This window comes from Colius striatus, chromosome 6 (genome assembly GCF_028858725.1).
Source record: "Colius striatus isolate bColStr4 chromosome 6, bColStr4.1.hap1, whole genome shotgun sequence".
NCBI classification, from domain to species: domain Eukaryota; kingdom Metazoa; phylum Chordata; class Aves; order Coliiformes; family Coliidae; genus Colius; species Colius striatus.
Window position 1 is genome coordinate 25,820,658 of NC_084764.1, and position 21,941 is coordinate 25,842,598.

Consider the following 21,941-nt stretch of genomic DNA (forward strand, 5'->3'; position numbering starts at 1 on the left):
AATGGTCTTGGAAATTAATTTCCTTCTAGGTACTTCCTTAAATCTTACCTTCTTACTTAATGTGTCAAATGTCCCTGTCTCTGTGGTATTTCTTCTTCTCCCTCACATTTCAGGAGAGGTTTCATCTTGATATAAGAAACAATTTTTTTACATTGAGTACTATCAATCACAGAAACAATCTCCCCATGGATGTGGTAGAGCCCCCATTGCTGGAGATTTTCAAGATATGACAATGTCTTCTAGGCTCTCTTTCCCATGACAAGTTAGACCAGATTATCTTTTAAAGTTCATTCCAACCTGGGCTTTTTTCTGTGATGATTCTTTCCAAATGTGCTGTCTTTGCAGCAAGCTGCTGGCATCTGTAGAGGTGACAGGTCATTTGAGATTATCTCTACAAAAATTCAGTCAAGGGGTTCTGGATATATTGAGGACTCCCACATATGTGTGTATTTCAAGAGATATGATAACTTTTGGGGCAACATGGGAAGAACAGTTGGATTGTTGTCACCTGTCACTTGTGAGAATTAATACCTAATGTCTAGCACTAGATTCAGACATGGTCTGGAAATGAGACTTGAAGGGAGGTCAATGCTGGTGACAAGGCTGGGGCTGCAGATATGCTTGGCAAAAAGTTGGTGACATTGGCTATCCTACTGAGAAATGAGACAGGAGGGGTGGTTTGAGTGAGAAGATTAGGAATTAGGCTTTAGTGTTGCTGAATATGAACAGAAAGATGACTATCTGAAAGATGTCTGAGACACAGTCTGAAATTATAGTTTGGTTAGAAGAATGCTGACCTAGAGTACAGAGTAGGACTATGAGTCTCCGGAAAGGAGGTAGGAACTTTATGTGAGCTATTATTGAGATGCAGCAGGGCAGTAGGGCCTGAGCAGAGCTTTGTGGAACATTTGACGAACCTCACAGCCTTCTATGAGTGCATAACCCGCTGGCTAGATGAGAGGAGAGCAGCAGATGTTATCTGCCTTGACTTCAGCAAGGCTTTTGACACTGTCTCCCATAACATCCTTGTCAGAAAGCTCGGGCAGTGTGGCTTGGATGAGTGGACAGTGAGGTGGATCAAAAACTGGCTGAATGACAGAGCCCAGAGGGTGGTGATCAATGGCATAGAGTCGAGTTGGAGGCCTGTGGCCAGTGGAGTTCCACAGGGATCGATTCTGGGGCCAGTCTTGTTCAACATCTTCATCAATGACCTGGATGAGGGGACAGTGTCTACTCTCAGCAAGTTCCCTGATGACACCAAACTGGGAGGACTGGCTGATTCCCCAGAGGCTGTGCTGCCATTCAGCGGGATCTCGACTGGCTTGAGAGTTGGGCAGAGAGGAACCTCATGAGGTTCAACAAGGACAAGTGCAGAGTCCTGCATATGGGAAGGAACAACCCCATGCACCAGGACAGGCTGGGAGTCGAACTACTGAAGAGCAGCTCTGCAGAGAGAGACCTGGGAGTCCTGATTGATAATAAGCTAAATATGAGCCAGCAATGTGCCCTTGTGGCCAGGAAGGCCAATGGCATCCTGGGATGCATCAAGAAGAGTGTGGCCAGCAGGTCAAGGGAGGTTCTTCTCCCCCTCTACTCTGCCCTGGTGAGGCCTCATCTGGAGTCCTGTGTCCAGTTCTGGACTCCTCAGCTCAAGAAGGATAGGGAAGTGCTGGAGAGAGTCCAGCACAGGGCCACCAAGATGATCAGGGGACTGTAACATCTTTCATATGAGGAAAGGCTGCAGGAACTGGGGCTGTTTAGTCTGGAGAAGAGGAGACTGAGGGGTGATCTTATTTATAATATCTAAAGGGTGGGTGTCAGGAGGTTGGGACATCCCTTTTTTTATAGTAGATAGTAACAGGACAAGGGGTAATGGGATGAAGCTGGAACACAAAAAGTTCCACTTAAACATTTAAGAAAAAACTATTTGACTGTTCAGGTGAGGGAGCCCTGGCCCAGGCTGCCCAGAGGGGAGTCTCCTTCCTTGGAGTCTTCAAGACCCACCTGGACATGTTCCTATGTGACCTGATCTAGGTGAACCTGCTTCTGCAGAGGAGTTGGACTAGATGATCTCTAAAGGTCCCTTCCAACCCCTGCCATTCTATGATTCTATGATCTCCAGCAAGCTGGAAGAGGAATAGGGAAACTGCTCAGATATACTAACAGAACAGTTACAAGAGCAGAAAGCTGAGGAAGCAGCTCCCTTTCCATAAGAACATCCAAAGATGTTCCTGCTGCATTAGCATTTTCAGCAATATTGCTTGGGAACTGATGAGCTACAGAGCACACAGTAAACCTCAAAGATCTCAGGAGAAAGGAGCCTCTACTGCTTCTCCTGAACCACAGAATAAGACTCTGTTTGGGCAGATGGGATGCAGAGGGAAGTTTTCTGGCAGTAGAATTGTCTTCTGCCCTACTCTCCCTGCACACTGGTATAGCAAGTGAGAACCTCCTTTATTAACAGAGAGAAGATAAAGAAAGAGAGTACATTCAATTAAGACAAAAAATGGTGGGAACTGGAGCATCTGGGTGCTCGTAAAGGACATGATTCCAGTCTGTCTGAATGATTGACAAGCATGACTCCATCCTCACAGGCAGGACAGATGCAAGTAAAAGTAACATTTTCCAAAAAGACAGAGAAAAGAGTGGATTTAATGGGCATTGTTCACGTGGGAGACAGCTCAAGATGAAAGAGCAAATTAAGTTAAAGGAAAGCACTTGTACATGTGAGATCCTCTTACGTGGGGAACGTGGGGAACGTTGGAACATCTGTTCCATAGCCTGCACTGTTGGATGGAATAAGCAGCTCATTAAGTCAGTACTTTCATCGTGATGGAATGGAAGGAATGCTTCACCTTTACTTTGCTTTGGACTGTGCATTTTGCATAGATGCTTATATCATGCAAAACGGAGTGCACAGTGACACTATTTAGCATGCACATTGAGAGATTATAGTTTTCCACTTTTCCTCTCCACATAAGCTCATGGACTCTGGCTTGACCCTCTGGATTAGGAAATACTTGCTGCTGGATCAGGAAATACTGCTGTTGGAGGCCAGTCACAGACAGCCTGGGTTGTGGAAGTGCTTTAGAAGCTGGAAAGCAACTAGCTGCACAAGATGTTTATTCTGAGGTGGAAAGAATTGGAATGATGAAGAAGCCAGGTCATTATGTGATTAACTGAATCTATAAACAAGAAATGAGCATTTTCCCAATGCCCACATCAGAGTTAGAGGGACTGGTGCTTTGTTGTCACTCAGGAGAATCCTGAGGAAATAATTTATTTCAGTGGTGCTAGGTTCTTCCACCTTCCAGCTTCTCTACAGGGAAGTGAAACTGTGCTTGCAGCTTAAAATTATGATGCAGCTTCTAACAAAAAAATCTTTCCAAAACATTTTGGAAAGAAAGAGCTTCTTGGAGTTTAATTCTGAACGTGGGATTACAGGCATGCAGGAAAGCTGTCTGCATTGTCTGAAATGGAATACTTTAACCAGGAGTAAATGTTCACACTGGTGCATGGTTAGAGCATCCTGTATCTCTGAAAGGTAGTAGGACACCCAATAGCTTAATTGACGAATAACATTTATCTCCTTGTGCCAGTCAGGAGGATGTTCCTGAGCCAGCTTGGTTCCAGTCTGGCCAAGACAATCATTGCTTTTATTGGACTGAATGATGGGGTTTTTCTTTTGGGAGCCATGGGTAAATGTCTCACCTTTCAGGGAGATGGGAGATGAGATCCACCTCACAAGTAGGGTCTCAGGAGAAGTACATCAACTGTGTCTGCTCCTTATTCTAACTGCCTATTGCAGCTGTCACCACTGAGATTGGTTTCGATCCAGGATGAGTAATGTTTTCAGACACTTCTGCCTTGTCTGAAGGATCTGACTTAAGAAAATAAATGAAGCTACCATTTGTGTGTCTGAGCATAGACTATTAAGTAGGAGTCATCAGGGATGGCACTTTTCCTCAAAATATGACTCTGTAACGATTAAAAATGCTGTAACAAGTAGACTGATACTACTGCAGCACAGTTCAGTGGATGAATGAGATGAAAGAAAGGGTGGCTTAATGTAGGCTTTCCCACCGCTTTTCTAGCCAGAAAAGACTACAGAAAGAGGATGGTAGCAGAGAAGAATGAGGAATAGCCAGGATCCTAGGTATCAAGCAGTGAATGAGTGAGCCAACTTTGGTCTCTTGATGATAGAATCAGGGACTCTTTCTTTAGCAGAGCTCATTTGCTCTAACATTTGTTGCTTTGTGACTGGGAAATAATGTTGGTAGGACCCCAAAAAAAGATCCTCAGTGGTATAGTTGGTAGAGTACCAAAGTGTTACCAGGTACAAATAAAAGATAAACTTCATACACCAGCTGGCTCACAGCCCTTTCTCAAAAGAATGGCTGATGGTTGATGGACAGCCCTGGTTTTGTGCTATTGCGGCACAGTGTTAGCAGTGGTTAACCAAGTTTGCAGTGACTGCTACGCTGGGAGCAAATGTGTGCCATTGACAGGTAAAATTCCATCTCTGTGGCTGTAATAACTGCTGTATATGTATTATACAGATAGATTTTAAAAATATATTGAAGTTACAAATTTGGTACTGAGAAATTAGATTAGGGCAGATTCGTAGCTGACTGGACAGCCCTAATTCTACTCATCTGTGCATGAGCTCTGTGACATGGTGTGGCCCAGCATCACATGAGCTATCAGGGAGAGCCAGTATTAGAGCTCAGCTCTTCCGAATTCTGACAGGCACCTCAACATATATCTCCTCCTGAAACGGACTACTTTACCATCCTGTGCACTGAAAGATGTGGGGATCTTGTGGAATAAGCCATATGTAATTGTTTTGGTGCATCAGAATACACATGCACCTTTCACCTGTGGTCATTTGCATGCTGTGTATACCTCTCTATGAAATGCACACTTCCATGTAATGTGAACACCAGGCAATCCATTCAGAGGAATATCACTATTTTGTATATATCTAGAATATTATTAAAAACATTGAGTTAATAAATACATGTTCTTGACAGATCCATCATTTAGTCTTGGCATTCATTAGGTGGGGAGAAGTCCAGTTGGACTTCACTGACTCAACAAAGCCACCTATAAATTGTGGGCTGTTTGCCCTGACGTTTGATGAATTATTCTTCATAATCCACTGTCTGCTGCGATAAATCTAATCTTTCAGTTTTTGCTGTCTTAATAATTTTCAGAGCAACACTGCGACATTTTATTTTTGTAGAGGGTATAGAAAGGCTGGGACAATGGAAAAAAACCCTCATTTGCTATCTGTGAAGTAGGTTGCTGTACTCCAAGGTAACATTTTCTCATGCCTAGAGCTCTTGCAGACTTGCAGGGACCAGTGAGTTCTTGGTGCCACAGACAGTTAACGTTATTTTCTTGAAAAAGTGACCAGCCTAGAATGAAGTTCACATCTCTTAAACCTAGTCCATGAAAAGTATTCAGACTTTTGAGAGCAGTAGGATCCTAGTGTCAGTAAAGTGAATTCCAAAAGTTCTGGGAGCCACAAACCTTAGAAATGCTGTATCAGACATAGAACTGAGTAACTCTTCAGTTCTTCTGCCACAGGAAATAGAGAGGACATTGCACAAGGCAGTTGCAGCCACTAAAACTTCCCTGGGAAAACTGCTCTCTTCCCAGAGTGGTATGGAGTGGTATTGCTTGGTCTGTTTTTCAGCAAGCTCACGAATTCCATTATCACAGTGCCCCACGGTGTCTGGCTGGGAGGCTGCAGACAGCATGATCCCTGTGTAAATCTCAGAAAGCTCCTGCAGATTGAGCTCACTTTAGCAAATTGCCATCCACGGAACCATGATTAAGAGGGGCTTGCTCAGTGCTATTTCTGTCAGGAGTGGAAAAACCAGATGAATCAAGTCACCTCATCAAGGGAGTTCCAGCTTGGAGATTCACAGCACAAGAAACTGCAAAATTTACCTACCTTAGGCACTTCCTTGCTCTCAGCTTCTGCTATGGACCTGTCTCCCAACCATATGATTCCTTTTTTCATGAACAGACTTATACCAGCTTACCCATGAGCACCTTGCCGTGCTGCTGCAGGACACCAAAATGCGAGGAGACTGTGAGCTGCTCCTGGCCATGACAAAACAATGCTGTTGTTATTGGACCTTTGTTGTATCATGGCTTGTAATGGATATCCTGGAGGCAAGAAGCTCAAGTTAATCCTGTGTTGCCTAGTCAGCCCCTTCTGAAATAGCAGGACATCACATAGATTGCTGTCTCCAAATACAAAGTGCAGGTCTTGGGAGGAATTACAATTTACTGTGATCAGAAGAGGAGATCTGCTGTGTTGTGCTTGAAGTTTTGATTGTTTCAGTTTGCATTGCTTTTCGGTGATCAGTGAATAGCATCATGTCTGGTGGGCCCTTCTTTGTGAATCATTTTGAGTGGCTGTGATGGGTGAAGCTGTGGAGCACAGTAAAGTGTCTAGAGATGGTCTCAGCTCCTGCTGCATGTTCCCCAGGTGTGCCAGACTCTGTCAGAGTCCCCTGACATGGGCATGTTTACACTCAGTTCTGGCATGTTTACCATACTTTTGTTTAGAGAGGCAACTTTATTGTTTTAAAGTTACATGATAGACATTTCAGGAAGATGCAGTGTCACCAGAGCTCAGGGTTTACCCTGGAACCTGGGCCACTTCCAGCTGTTGTTTCCCCATACACTTTGCATTGTCAGAAAATTTCAGGGTTTATCAGTAACCTTCCAAGCTGTCAGCAACTGAGTCTCAGGCTAGCAGCAGGTGAAACAGTTCCTCCATCATCCATCCTGCTGTCGTTGAGACTGCTCAGTCTGGTGAGAGGAGCTTCTGAAGAACATAAGGATGACTGTACAGATCAGACCAAAAGCTGAAGCCCACCACTCTGCCTCCAGCTGTAGCCAGGGGTGAGAGAAGTGTGGCAGACATACACTTAAACTTTACCTGGTATGATCTTCTAGCTTCCAGTAAGCTGAAGGTTAGAGATTTCCTGGGCCATAGATTGTTATATCTTGGTATTTAACTTGTGATGGATGTTCCCACCTGTGAATTTGGTATTCATAACACCCTGTGGGAGTGAGTTCAACGGTTTAATTGATGTGGGGAAAAAATACTTATTTTTGCTTCTTTTAATTCTGCCATCTGGTAATCTTGTGCACTAATCGATAATTTGCTGTTCCTGATTTCTTCCGTGGAGAAAATGAGCATTCCCAATCCTATTCTCTGTGCCAGAAGTGATTTAATAGAGCTCTGTGACATTCCCTTCCCGTTGCCGCCTTTCTGGGCTGAAGAGTCCTTTGAAGTCCTGGGAAATACTTGAAGGCAGTTTTGAAATGCTTTGGTGTAGGACTGACTTCCCCTGGGAAATGCTGAGCATTTGAAAGCCTCTTCACTGGCACCACCCATACTGGAGTGGTTCAGCTCTGGCAGACATCAGGGAAGGTTCTTTGTAAGTGGTTGTGGAAAAACAGAATTTTCAAAACTGTGCTGGACTCTGCTGGAGACGTCCCAGATAGGACTTGTAATGCAAAATATTCTTTCTTACACTCTATAGTGGCCTCATTCTGGCTGTACCACATACTGAGGTCGAGAGCACCATGCTGGAAGGGGCCGAGCTTGCTAGCTAAATAAGGCTGGGCTATTGAGACACCTTTGAGTACTGGGCCAGAAAGAAGCTCTGTGATTTAGGCTCCTGCTCCTGGGTACCTTTTTAGCAGCCCTTCTGGAGAGGGAAGGGAACATACCTCTCTCTGGAGTGGGCAGGTTGAAACCAGGTGGTAATATTTGTTCGTTTGCTGCAGCACATGGATATAAAAAGGTTGGGATTAGGAGGTAGTATTTTTCAAAAGAAATTAACTAGACATGCACATTTAACGTTTATAGTTTGGAGATTAAGACATCAAACTGGAATTTGGGATATCTGGGTTAAATCCCATCTCTCATGTTCTCAGAACATGCTGGGCAGGTCATGTAAGGTAATACTTTCAGAAAAGACTCAGGATTTGGGAGCTTAAATCCAATTGACTTCTGGCAACTTCCTAAGTGTTTAAGGACTGGATTCACAAAAAATCCTGAGGCACTCTGATACTCAGCATTGCAGCATCAGCTGGTGTGTGCCACAGACTTTGCTCAGAGCTGTGTGTGCTTTGGGAAGGCACTTCAGCACATGAGGAGGGCTGTAGGTGACAACTGGGGACTCCTGGAAAGTGTGAGTTTGTGCAGGGCCTGTGGTGGCTGTGCATCTCATGCAGTGGCACTCTGGGCTTAATGATGGTCTCTACGTGCAACCTCAGCACAAATACATACTAATAAATGTCTAGGTAGAGAGATCCTATTAGGGCTTTTATATTGGCTCCCTGAGGTGTGAATACTGCTACCAACAATCATGAGAAGATTTTGTGTATTTAAAATTAGGCAAGCGTCCTTCTTTAGAACAAAACAGTGAGAACTGTGTTTCTAGCCAGTGAAGTACAGTGACACACTCATTTGGTTGAGCACATGCCCAGTGAGGAGTTGGCTGTGCAGAGGCTCGTGAGGGAAACGTCGGTATGCAGGGACACCCATCACCTGTACAGCTGTAAACACACAGCTGGCTGGCCTGCACCTTTGAAAGAGCAGCCCTAAAGTACCTTTTAAACCTTTATTAAACCTGTCTGGAAACGATGCTTGTTTCATCTCCTGCCAGGATTACAGATGGAAACAGCTAGTTTGATAAGGCCCTTTGAGACCATCTGTGGCCTGAAAGAAGATTGGCAAGTCCTTAAGTACCATGTCAGGTGGGCTCCGAGACTGTCCCAGACCTTTGCTGGCTAATTCTCCATTCTGGAAATTATGGTTAGAGTTTTTGTTAGGATGCTTACTAGCTGGGTGCTTGTGAGCAGTAGGAGTCTGCAGCCTGCTCCCTGCCTTCTGCTGGAAATGGCCTTGCTCTCCTGCAGGCAGTGTGGAGCCTGGCTCACCACTTCCCCTCTTCCATGGTACACAGCCGGTTGCTCACTTTTGCCTGTCTGGGACACAGCCTGCATCAGAGCTGCCTCCAGCGAGCTGCAAAAGGACAATTTCATAATGAATGAGGGTGATTTGCTAAGTGGGGGGTCCTGGAGCCCAGCCATAATTGTGCTGCTGCTTTATCTCAGCCTCACACCTGCTCATATAATGGCCAGGCTGTGATCTGCTCCCTCCCCCATGTGTCTGCTCTACCCTCTGCTCTTGGAGGAGCCATCAATTCTCTGGCTTTCTTGCATCCCCTCACCTTGCTGCCCTTGTCTGCAGCCTGTGGGTGCACTCATTCCCCCTTGAATTGCTCCAGGGCCACTGGGCTGGCTCTAGTGGATATGACTGCTAACCTGGCTTTCATGTCCTAAATAAAAAACATTAAAATGAAATCCTTCTGCCCAAAAGAACTCCCAGAGACAGCTTTCTTCAAATGATGTTTCCCTAGAAAACGTAGTCACAGAGAATATTGTATATATTATTCCTGCCAGAGGGAATATCTGCAGCTCCGCCACCCCCGTATGCATTCAGTGCTGGTGAAAATGGTTGGATTGACTGTGTAGGCAATTAAAAGCTTTTGAAATCCAGAGCAGGTGAAATTTTATCCAGGTTATATGTGCTCTTACTGTAAATGTACCTTCCAGTGGATTCCCAGTTCTGTGCTTTAACCTTTGGAGGATGTTAGCACTCTGATGACAGTTAGACTAGTAATGTTGGCTATTTTCTAAAGGGTACATCTGTTTAATATGAGGATGTAGGGTAGTAATAGACTTGAAGAAAGCCCCAGCTTGACCTCATGTAGCAAGTTCTCTGCTTGCATTTTTCCTTCCTTATGGGATCTTATAACGCAAGATGCTCCTAGTCACCTCCAGTCTCTCCCCCTTAACAGGTCCTCTCTTCAGCATATAGACAAACTTACATAAAAGTCCCTGTATCTTGAACACATGTCCCCTTACCTATCTGTCTTCTTGATACTATTCTGAAACAAGGATCTCAAAATCCAGAAGTGCGAAAGAAAACAAAGGGCCGGGGGCAAAGACAGAAAACCCCTTTTTTCTCTTGAGACACGGATGTCCATAGATTTGAATTATGGACCTACTGTAATTAAAAAAACACGTAACTAGTTGTTTTTAAATGCAGTTGTTTTACTTAATTGATTTTGCTACCAGGACCAAAGGGAATTAAATAAATATATAAAATGCACCTCCCTGGCGAATTACGGGCGGCAGCTGAGTCTCTGTTGGAATTTAATTGCTGCAAATGCTCCAGTTTGTTGCTAGCAGTATTTTTCTGTGGAAGAGGCTGGGAGAGAAAGGGTAGGGTGATGTGGGAGGGGGCTCATTCCCTGGCAGCTGCAGGAGGGAACAGACTGCTCCTTGTATAGTATTTTTCTTCCTTGTCAGCAAAAAGAATGTTCGTTTAACGCTTTGCATGAAGACTTTGCTTAGAAGGTCTTGATTCATATTTAATTACTAGCTTGGTGAGGCTCTCATCTTTAATTACCTTTTAAAAAGCAGGTTATAAAAATGCACTGACATTCTTTCTTTTTTCTTACTGCATAAATTACAGGCTTCTCAACTACTCACCCAAAATCAGTTTAGCCCATGGGAAGGGGGGACAGGTTCCCTTTGCTGACTTCTGGCTACCTCAGAGCTAGTCTGCACCTTGCTCTGGGGAGCATGACAGAAGTGCTCCAGTAGCATTACCTGGACTAGCTCTGCGCCACATAACCATGTTGGGCCTCCCTCTGGGCTATTTCACTGTGCAGAGGGGCCTGGCTAGTCAGCCAGGCTGATAGTGCACTGCCATGGTAACAGTGTTCCCAGGGCCCGAGCTGCCCAGTGCTGCATTGAGGATGCTGTGTTGTGTGGGGCAGATGGGCCTCTGCCCATCTCCCATTGTCTCACCCATATCTGTCTAGAGTTTTGCTTCCTTGACATCTCCCTGGGAAATCTACTTCTTCATCTGCAACTTTCCTTATAGTCCTGAATTTTATGGTCAGAGCTGCTAATTATTTCATCTCCTGCCCACAAAGTGCTTTGCTGTCCCCACCTGGTGTTTTGTCTGAGTTGAATGCACTGGTTACTTTTCTTGGAGTTGTGAGAAAGTCCGTCAAATAAACCACGTTTTCAGGCAATGAGGTGTAAACTGCATTTTTGTCTCCCTGCCCTGAATCCAGCTCTTACCACTGCTCCCACTCATGTGCTAGCTTTCACCAAGTAAGCTATCTGATGCTGCTGTAATACGTGGGAATACACAGTCAGGTTTCAGGGGGTAGTAGTGGGTGATATTAAACATCTGCCAAAGAAATACATGCAAAGGGACAGCTGCTGGACCCAATAACAACCAGTGATGCTGACCGTAATAGTTCTAACCCATTTTCAGGACAGCTTGGAGGGGTCCCTCCCATACTACCTGGTCACTCCATGTCCTAGATGACATGTGCTGTGGGGACTCTGCCACAGGTTTCCATAAGCAGAGTATCTCCAGGGCACTTCCATGCTTGGCACACTTCACTGGGAGGCTAACCAGTGACAAGGCTCAGTCAGGGAACTGAGGAAGGATGAAAGGGCTGAGCCTACCCAACTTTGGCACATGCTGTCTCTGGCTTGTGAGTAGGGCTTTCTTTAGGATAGTCTCTGGTACCTCAAGCTGATGCCTCTCTCTCTTCTTCTGGCAGATAAAAGAACTGTTCATGAGTTTTGAGGACACTCCCTTGGGAGCAGCATCACTAGCCCAGGTGCACAAGGCAGTGCTACAGGATGGAAGAACGGTGGCAGTGAAAATCCAGCACCCAAAAGTCCAAGCTCAGAGCTCCAAGGATATTTTACTCATGGAGGTAAAACTACCTGTTGACTTTGACTTACAGAGTAATTGCCACTGAAACGTACGGTGGCCACGTTCACCCATGGTGTATGCATGTATGACAACACTGTCCTGTAGCTTTGCAACCTGCATGGAGATAAATGATGTCTTATGGGAATAATACAGAAGATCTGTGGCAATTGCAGTGTGGGTGATTGTGTGGACAGAGGATAAAAAGGAGGGCAGACGGAGAAGACAAGTAAACACGAATGACATCAGAATAAATCCATATGAAATCTAAAAACTAAAGAGTGAGTCCCAAAGTCTCTCTTCAGCCCATGTCCCCATTAACTGGTTAATTAAGGTAGGCTAAGTTCCCTACAGGGCTGTGTGGCCAAGCAAAAAATCATTCTCTGTGATTAGTACGGTTTTTTTTTCAGTTAAATTCTAGTGTGGATTCACCAGTGGCTGAGGTTGCTGTGATTCAGTTTTGTTTCTTGATCAGCACCTTAATGCTGAGCTGATTCATCCTTGAAACAAAAACACTGAAATATGGAGAGGGTCACCTAACAGGGACAGATGCACAAATGAGAGATTCAACTAGGAAAAGCTTTCAGGGCCTGTCTCCTGTTCCTCTGTTGGTGGATACCACTCATGTTCCTTGTGCAATGCTATCCATAGCTTCCTCCAAAGTTCCAGGTCTGTCCTGTTGAAGGGAGGAACTGGCAAAAAGCTGTGGCACTGCGCTGCGTTGCAGTAGTCAAAAGACGTCATGGAACAGGAAATGGAGAAGGGGCTGAAGTGGAGGAGAGGGAAAGGATTAGGTCTACAAAAGGTAACACTAAAGATTTTAGCTCTCCTAATAACTGTATATTTGGATGTATAGTACAGTAATGCGCACGTTCATTGACAGACAGACATGTCCATGGGACTAAAGAGGGAAGGATTAAGCTGATGTGATCTAAGTGTTTAGAGGGTACTGCTGATGCAGTGACACACATGAGATCAGGAATCGAAGATCCTGCCAGCACCCTCTCAGAGGAGCAGGTCTTCTTTAGACAGATGAAACACCCTCCTTTGAGCAATCCTGGCTAGTCTGCAAAGAAGCACAGCTTGTTCCAGCTGGAACACATCAGTTTGCAGCTGAAGATTTATTTTGAACTTGTAGTGAAAGAAATTTTGGGGTTCAATAAAGATATCCCAGTAAGATGGGGAATGTCTGTTTCAGTGCTGGTTTGAGAACAGAGCGTTGTTTGAGCTGCCTTGGGGTCCAGCTGTAGGTTTGGATTTGATTCAGGTCCTCTCCAGGACTGATTGCAGTGGTCTTCTTGATGCATTTGCTTTTGTGAGTCATCACATGCACAGCAGTTCTGAGGGGATTTACGGCATCCTTCATTCCTACCCAGGACAGAATGGGAGAAACTAAGAAGTCAAGGAAGAAGGATGAGCAGGTAATGAAAGACTATGAGACCAGGGCAGTAAGAGAATTGCTTATGAATGGGCCAAGACCTAGATCTGTATTGGGACATTTGCCTTTTAAACAGTGGGCACCATAGGAAAAATCCCCTCTCACACTAAGTTGCTGGGGTTGCTGGAGTTGCTGGTATGAGACTTTTAAACAAATAATTTTAGAATGATTCCCGTCTTTCCTGTTTTTAGATTAATTCTCCTGAGAAACTTGAAACCAAAAGAGTGTTATCTCCTGTTAGCAACTTAGTGCTATCCTTCCTCTCCAGACAGTTTGTCATCCTTGAGATCTGTGGTGTACACACAGCTATGGGAGAGTCGCTCACAACATGACACGTGCCGTCTCATTTATAAAAGGTCTGTCGTGGAGTGTTGGCTTTTGTGCATCATCATATCCTTGTGTGGGACTATTCTCAAGGTCCCCTCCAACCTCTAAGATTCTGTGATTTTGTGACTATTTTCTTGTGGGCTACACTGAAAGCCAGATTATGTGCATTAAGTTTCTGGTCCTTTAAGAATCAGGCAGACACTGCAGCTAGGTGGGAGATTGATTTAAATACTGGTGAAAATGGTCTTATTTAGAGACCAATGGGAAGGAATCTGAATGGGAAAAGCTAGATGGAAAATTCCTAAATTCACTTGAGGTTTCATGGCATCAGTGATGACTCTTTAAAAATCAGTACAGCATCGGATAAATCCAGAGAGAGTTACCTCATTGCTCTTCTTATGTCAATACTTATTTCAAGACAATGCATTAGACAGATGTCAGAAAAGTGATAGGCCAAATAGCTGTTAAGTATGTCCCTGCTGATGGTCAAGTCAGCAAATGGATTCAAAGGAGCATTTAAAGAAAGCAAAAAACAATGCATGAATTTTCTCACATCAGGCACCAATGAAGTAATCCTGCAGCCCCTGTGAAGTTTATGTACATGTTCATGAAGATCACTGGTTACATTTCATTTGGGTGACATAAATTTGAAAGGATTTATGTCTCTAGATATAACAGCAGAAAAATCATTCAATAGTGTCTGGAACCTGGTGATTACATTTTTAAAGGAACATTGAGTTTGGAACTGACATTTAGATAAGAGAAGTAGAGATGGGTGGAGAACAAACGTTTTCACACAGCTGAACAGGAGCAGTGACGGTTCATAAATTTATTTTTTGTCATACATTTCAATGATAGCAGCTTTCTGTGTGTGCTTGGAATGTTCCTCCTGCAGTGCAGGAGTTCCCACCTCAGTGATGGAGATCTGGAAAGGGAAAGGGAAACACACTGACAAGTCTGTTTTAATTTTCAGATGGATGTACAGAATAAGTAAGGTAAAGGCAGCGAAGTGGATTGTGTTTTTATGTTTTGTTCTTGTTTTACAAATCAAGAGTAAAAAAAGGCCGAACACTATTTTCCTTAAGATGTAGCTCAAATTGTCAGCTTGTGTAAATCTGTGACACTGGCCTCTCATTTGAACAGAAAGCATGGTTGGCTGATGTGCAGCTTTGATCATGTCATCCAATTGCATAATTTTGATTTTCTTTGGGAAGGGCTGCCCATCACTTACCCCTTAAATGTTGCTTTAAGCAAACATTTCCAGGAACATTTTGTCTTGGCTTTTCAAGGCCCCATGCAGCTAAATAGCTAATCCTACTCTTTAAGAAGAGGATGCCAGGTGGTAGATATATAATATTTAGAAAGAACCTCAGCATTGCTGAGGATGGCTGACTGACACTGAAGAGTAACTTGCCTTTTGACCCCCACCAGCAGTGTCTTTTAAAGATCTGTAGCTTATTTATTACCTGTATCCAAACTCCAGTCTTTTCTGAATTGCTTGGTGGGGTTTCTGTACTAGCAAAAGTCTTGCTCATCAGTGGAAGAAGTAACATAGAGGTGACAAGTCTTACTTTAGGTTTTCCTCTTCATTATCTGAAGGCTGCTTGAATGAAGCCAAACGGTGAGTCGTAGAATTATGGAACTCAGAAGAGAGTCGCTCCTGGGCCAAGCCTTGGGTGAGATCTATTCTCCAGGGCTTTGTTCTCTTACTTCTAGTCAGTGGGCAGCTGGGCTCCCTTTGGTGTCTGTGCCATCATTTAACTCCTAGATGTGTGGATGGGCAAGCCAAAATTTGTGTTGCACAACCAGGACATGACCTGACGTGTTGCATTATGATACTGTAGGAGCCCTACAAGCACTTGGGGTGCAGGTTGTTTTTTGTGTGGCTGTAAGTTACATGGAATAACCATATCAAAGCAGCCTGTGTGTAGCTGTGTGGCTTTGGAGCCAGGATGCAGCTGATTGTCTGTTTCCTTGTCCTCAGGTTCTTCTCTTGGTTGTGAAGCAGATCTTTCCAGATTTTGAGTTCATGTGGCTGGTGGAAGAAGCTAAGAAGAATCTGCCCTTGGAGCTGGATTTCCTCAATGAAGGCAGAAATGCTGAGAAGATTGCTCATATGCTCAAGAACTTTGACTTCTTGAAGGTGAGGAAACACATATTTCCATGTACGTATGTGCATTAATAGTCTCACTTTTTATGTCTCTTGCACCTCATTTGCCACCTGGAGGAACCATACACAGGGAGCATATAGTTCAAGTACCTCTGTGTTGTTCATCGTAGACTGCTCTGCTGATACAGACCAGAAACTGCTCTGAGACGTGCTTCCTCCGTGTGTTTTTTCTAATGTAGACACCATGTATTGGATGAAGAGTGATGGCTTGGGGCCAGCAGTCTCTGGAGCCTGCTGCTCATTTTCCCAAACACTGTTTCTGAACTTGTCCAGAGACCTGTGAATGTGCCATTCTTTGCTGAGCCATCTTATGGTACCTTTCCTGGGCTTTATCTCAACTGAGGGCAAGAAGTGGACATAAACCAGAAAAACTGGATTGAAGCTGATGATCTCAAGTAGGATTGAGGATGCTGTATATCTCAGCTCCCATGAATCCTTCCTTCTGCATAAAAGCTCATTCTTACTCTGGAATTGAGCGTACATCTTTCATACACATTTGTGGCTGATGCATTTGTGTTACCTTCATACACAAACTCAACTACACCCGTATTTTGCTCTTCTCCACTGACTCCCCACCTCCCCTGCTGCACTCTGACTGAGATCGCTGACAAATACAACCAGACATGTACACATCTCATTCTTGGAAAGACATAAGCTCACATCTTTGAACTCACACATGCACAAGTCTGTATGCATTCTGGAAACACATGCAGTGCTGCGGTATGGTTACTGCACTTGCACATAGACAAAAGCAGCAAAAACTGCACCCTCCTTTAGACTCTACTACATATACACATCAAAATGAGGTTTTCACCTCACGTTTGTGCAGAAATCGCAAGATAAAGGTGACAGATGTCTGAAATGAGGTGAATTTTTGTTAGACTTCACAGGTTCATGCATCCATTTTTCCTTGCTTCCTCCTTGTAAGGCCTATAATTCCTTGTCAGCTGACACCTGTTTGGGGCAGAGCTTTTGGAGCTCAGTTGCAGGAGCAGCCTACCCATTGACACAGATAGCTAAAAGCCAGCAGGGCGACAGAAGGCCAAAGGCCAGTGACTTTGCTGAGTGGGCACTTATCAGAAGTGATGCACCTTGGAGAGCTGTATCCCTTGCAGCTGTAACTAGGATACTGTGAAGTAAATCCCCATGGAGACGGCCAATCACCTCCTCAGTGGGTTAAGGAGCTATCATGATATCAATATGTGTAACAATAACAAATGGCTTGAGATGGCTAAATAATGGATGCTGCCGTCTGACCTGCCAATGCAGAGACGTGTTCATCACCCAAAGGCAATGGAAGAATTGGGCTCCTGTGTCATTAATTTTCCTAAACACGCTAGAAAGCTGAGAAGTGGATTTTGTGCTCTGAACCTGTTTGAGCTTTTAAAGCCAGAGATAAATTGTTTCCATGCACTAGCCTTACAGCCAAACATCTGTGAGTAATTAAAAAAACTGCTGAAGAATTTGGCTGAGTGAGAGAGGCATCTCTGAGAGCATGGGCAGTGCTGTACGAGCCCATGGACTTGTCCCTGTAAATCTTGAGACAGGAATGAATGTCATCTGAGCTAGGTGGATTGGGGAACTGCTAGTTTTAGTTTGCTTTCTCACAGATCTAGCTGCAAGGAATGGAAATCGAATGTGCCGGGAAGGCTCTGAGTAACTGAATCCCCCTTGCTCATAGTGCATGCTTGGCATCAAAGCCAAGACTCAGGAGTCTTGGATGGTGGGACTGAGGTACACTGGAATTGCTCAGCAAGGGAGTCTTTGATCTAAAGCAGCACACAAATGGTAAGGTAGAAGTGGATGAAAGGAACGGCAGGGGAAGCAGATAGTTTGTGAGGGTCTAAGAAGTAGTGATTACAGCAGAGTATGAAACAAATGCTGTTTGTTCAAGAGCTGTGATGAGCTACAGTGTCCTGGCTGCTTCTCCTGGCTTTGATTGCACTAGATGGACAACACCTCTTACCTCTTCCTGTCCTGCCTCATGGTGCTGGACCCTTGCAGTGTCAAGTCCCGAGTCCACAGCCGCGTCAGGCAGGTGAGGAGGGCTGCACAGCTGGCTCTCTCTTTACAGCATCCAAAATGTATGTCTCTCTAGTGGGATACAGTAATGGGAGTGGGTGAAGAAACACTATATCTGTGGTAAAATGTAGCTGTGTGGCTTCAGCCATCTGCAAAGGCAAATCTGGACAGCTTAGGAGATTGGTCAGCACAGTGATGTAAGGAATATCCAAACAAATTTCAGTAAAAGGGCTCTTGATAGTATGAACTTCAGCAGGGGAAGAGTTTGGCTGGAGAAGGATGCTGGAAAAGGGGGGGCGACCTGAGTGACACCTGCGTCACTGCCGCCTGGCTGATACCAGGCCTCTTACTGGTACTGCACTCAGCTTGATTTACTGCAGGCTGAATGAAAAGTGCTTTGACATTTTACACTTGTTACTGTGTCACGTTGGCAATAAGATAGTTAAGGGTCCCCCAGAGTTTCTGTGACAAGCCTGTTATTTGTGACACTTGATTTTTCTCCCACATCAATTGCAGATGGCCTAAGCATGCGGGGTTTGTCAGCTCAAAGGCGTTTGTGTTCCAAGGGACACTGTGCAGATACAATTTATGACGATACCTTGGCTATTTTAGAGCTGCCTAAGTGGGCTCTGTGTGTAGCAAAGGAGATGCAGTTCCTGTCTAAAGAAGCTGAGTGAATAATTCAGAAACTTGCAATAGGTCCTAGTTAAACATCCCAGCTAGAGCTGCTGCAGAGCAGATAAGAAAACTCTCAGACATCAGTGAGGGTGGGAGGTGGTCAAAATCTTACAGAGCGTGGCCAGAAATGTTTCACGAGGACAGATCCTGCTGCCATTGAATTGGTGTGTTATCCTTGCACACGTTGCTGCTGTCTTGGCCAAGAGGTAGATGTGTTGCTACATGCATTTACCTCCCTTGTGTTCAGAAAAAAAACAAGTCCTGCTGCAGCCTCTTCCATTTGTACTCTTTTCTGGGTTGTGTATGATATGCTCTCCTTGCTTTCCCAGCCTGTTATTTGACCTAATCCATCTGTTCCTGTTTTAGGTGCCCAGGATCTACTGGGAGCTCTCAACAAGGCGCGTCCTTCTCATGGAGTTTATGGAAGGGGGACAGGTGAATGACAAGGCCTACATGGAGAGGAATGGCATCAATGTCAATGAGGTAGATTCTTAGTCGTCTCTGAATCGGGCATTGTGGGCAGTGCAGAACGGATGTTGACATCAACTGATGATGCAAAATGGAGACTGACAGGGCAGGAAGGGGCAGAAAAGAGCACACACAGATCTCAACAGAGCAATCAATCTGAGAGATCTCAGTTCTTGTGCCTATGGGATAAGTACATAAACTCTTTTGGGTAACACGCTCTTGTAGACTGGACAATTAAGGATATCTTCAAGGAGACAAAATAGGAAAATATGACCGTTCTCTTGTATTACATACACCCGTAGTTTGTTCCAAGGTAGAAGTTCTTGTTATCCTGAAGGAACAACTTCAGCTTCTTTTTGTATCACTTCTTTCTCTTTCTTGCATTAACTTTCTCCTGGACAAATGCACAAGATGCAGCTTTTTATATGCAAGAGATATAAATAATAGATTTTACAAGATCAGAGTTATAAGAGTACTGGGGCCTCAGCTATGGTGCCTTGCCTACTGTTCTGACATTGGTTGGTTTCTTCTGCTTTCCAAAATCTCCCTTTTTCTTCCAGATGCAATAGTTTTCTTCTTTGCTTCCTGGTCCTACATTACTGTGTAGTTTTGCAATCCTTCATTAAACAGCTATCAGATTTCATTCCTACAGAGAGGCTCCATTTCCCTGACAAGTGAAATAGTTTGTATGTGTGGCATGAAGTTGGAAGAGCACCTTGAATTCTGTATGGCTGAAAGATTCTTGGGGAAAAGAAGGTATTACTTCCCAGAAGGACTGTGAAGATGATAGGGTAAGGGTTTTGAGCCATTGGACAGTGTGTCAAGCCACCCCTTCCCAGTCAGTGAGTGTTGACTGAGGCCATGCTGCTTGCCTTTTCTGCTTATGTCCTATCAATGAGCCTCAAAGCTGCACTTTGTTGACTGGCTATCAAAGAGCTATGGCATAAAATCAATTGTACTTAATCTGTCCCTCCACCTACCTCTGAAATTTAATGCTTCCTCTCTCTCTGCTCTTCCTCCTCTCTGCTCTCTTTCTATCCATGGAAAAGTTAACGTGGCATCAGTTAGAGACTTGCCAGAGACGTCTCAAGGGAGGGGAAAGGCGAATTTGGTATGCCCCACAAGGAGTGAACGTTAAGTGTATTTTCTCAGCTGCCTCCCTAAGCCGGCATGCAGCTCTTTCACTGCCTAAATTACTCAGCCAAATTACAAGTTGAGGACTAAGTGGCCTGCCTGTTTCTGTGCCTGTTTGTCTTTGCTTCTTCAGAAGTCAGGAAGTCAGGAAGGCAGGTACCTTTTCATGTGTCTCTCTGCTGAAATACAGGAAAGTCTAAGGTTAAAGTAGATTTTGAGACTGTCTTTCCATTGTAACTGTGACAAACAAGCCAAAGTCAACAGGTAATAGTGAATGATGCTCTCTTCCCTGCAAGGTGTCTGGTCCATTTTCATTCAAGGACCTTCTTAAATGAATACAGCCTCACCTGTAGATAATGCAGTCTCTCTCACATCTTCATCAGGAAGAATTTGGAGCATTTGAATCACTAGTTTTCCTCTTCTCTCTCATTGGGACATCACAGAGATCATTGTCAGCTGATCAGACATAGACACAATTCCTTCTCTGTGTCTGTTTTGGGCTGATGGTCTTTCGTTGCATTTACCAAGGTGAGTGCCTCAGTGATGCATCTGGTCTGCAAAGAGCACTATGGTGTGACTCTTGAGAATATGATAGCTCACAGACTTTGCTACCAAGAGAGGTTTTAAAAGCCACGTCCATGGCAGAACGTGCAGTCAACTCTATTCACCTGATCAAGTCAACTGGTCAAAACCGAAAGAGTCGTCTCTTAGAATGAGTTTATCTTAACCTTCTGCTATAAAGTCAGAGGTCAAATCTAGCCCACAGCTCTCAGATATAACAGTGAATATTCCTAAAGTTTTGAAAGAGTCAGAAAGGTTTGTTTTGATGTATTAGCAGGAGGACTCTGAGCAATGACAGCATTAAGATTCTGGGCTGGGCTTCTTCACAGTTCTTGGACAGCAGATCCATTCTGAAATAGAGGTAGCTAATGTTGTGTAGTTCCCTTGGACTCTGGTTGCTTCTTTGAATTTTCTTGAAGTGCTGGACATAGCAAGGTTGTCTGGAGAATCCCAGGGAAAAACATTCTTTGCAATCTTCCATAGCTTTCTTCAGCCAGTCAGGGTGGAAAATTCAATTACTTCAGCCTTTCAGTGGGATATTTTGCTGCCAGTATGTGCCAGAAGAAAGTAGAGAAGCAGCTCATTTCAGTTTTCCTGACTTGCAGAGGCTTTTGCTTGCAATAGGAGAGATTTGGGGTGAAAAATTACCTCGTTTTTTGTTCATCTGTGCTTTTCGGGAGATAGATTTGTGATGTCTTGGCACAATAGGTTCCATGCAGCAGTGAAACCACGTTTCGCTGGTTCAGAGCTGGTCTCCAAACGATGGCTAACATGTCATTTAAAAAAAGTTGTCGATGGTCTTCTACAGCAAAATGTAAGCCTTGGAGGTTTCTGGCAGTCTGTCAGGTATTGGATGTTACTCAACTAAGGACTGAGTTTTTGCAAACCCTCTCAGTGTCTGCATTGAGCTATTCTTTTCTTCCTTTCTCTCCCCACCCCCCAAAATGAATGATTAGCTTTTAATGATTGTCAATAAAGCAACAACAGAAAGGAGTGAGTACTGAGCCTGTCAGAATCATGTGATGGGGAAGGAGGACTGTTACTACGGCCACAGTAAGACAAGGTAGGAACAGTGCACACCCCAGACTTCTCTGGCAAGGCACAGCAGATGGGGACAAAAACTACTGATGTCCATTGTCAGCTGCTGCTGTTGATGTCCTGAAGTGAGCAAAAGGCAGGAGGTGCTGAAAGGAGCATGAGGATGGAGTGGCAACCAAGGATTCAAAATTATGTCTTATACAGCAGTTCTGTCTTTCAAGAGATGTGTTTGATCCCTAGAATCACCTCAGTCTATTTAT

General features: G+C 44.3%; 1 protein-coding gene across 4 annotated transcripts in view; it reads left to right on the forward strand.

Moving 5' to 3' along the window:
* The window catches only part of ADCK1 (aarF domain containing kinase 1), an 83,702-nt gene that overhangs the window by 45,913 nt on the left and 15,848 nt on the right, over nt 1-21,941 (forward strand). For 2 of the 4 annotated variants that reach the window (XM_061997865.1, XM_061997864.1), the window contains 3 exons: nt 11,691-11,849; nt 15,595-15,753; nt 18,847-18,963. In XM_061997865.1, the coding sequence (XP_061853849.1) occupies nt 11,691-11,849; nt 15,595-15,753; nt 18,847-18,963 (435 nt within the window). The remainder of the gene's footprint in view (nt 1-11,690; nt 11,850-15,594; nt 15,754-18,846; nt 18,964-21,941) is intronic. The other 2 variants (XM_061997867.1, XM_061997866.1) reach the window with 1 other exon arrangement.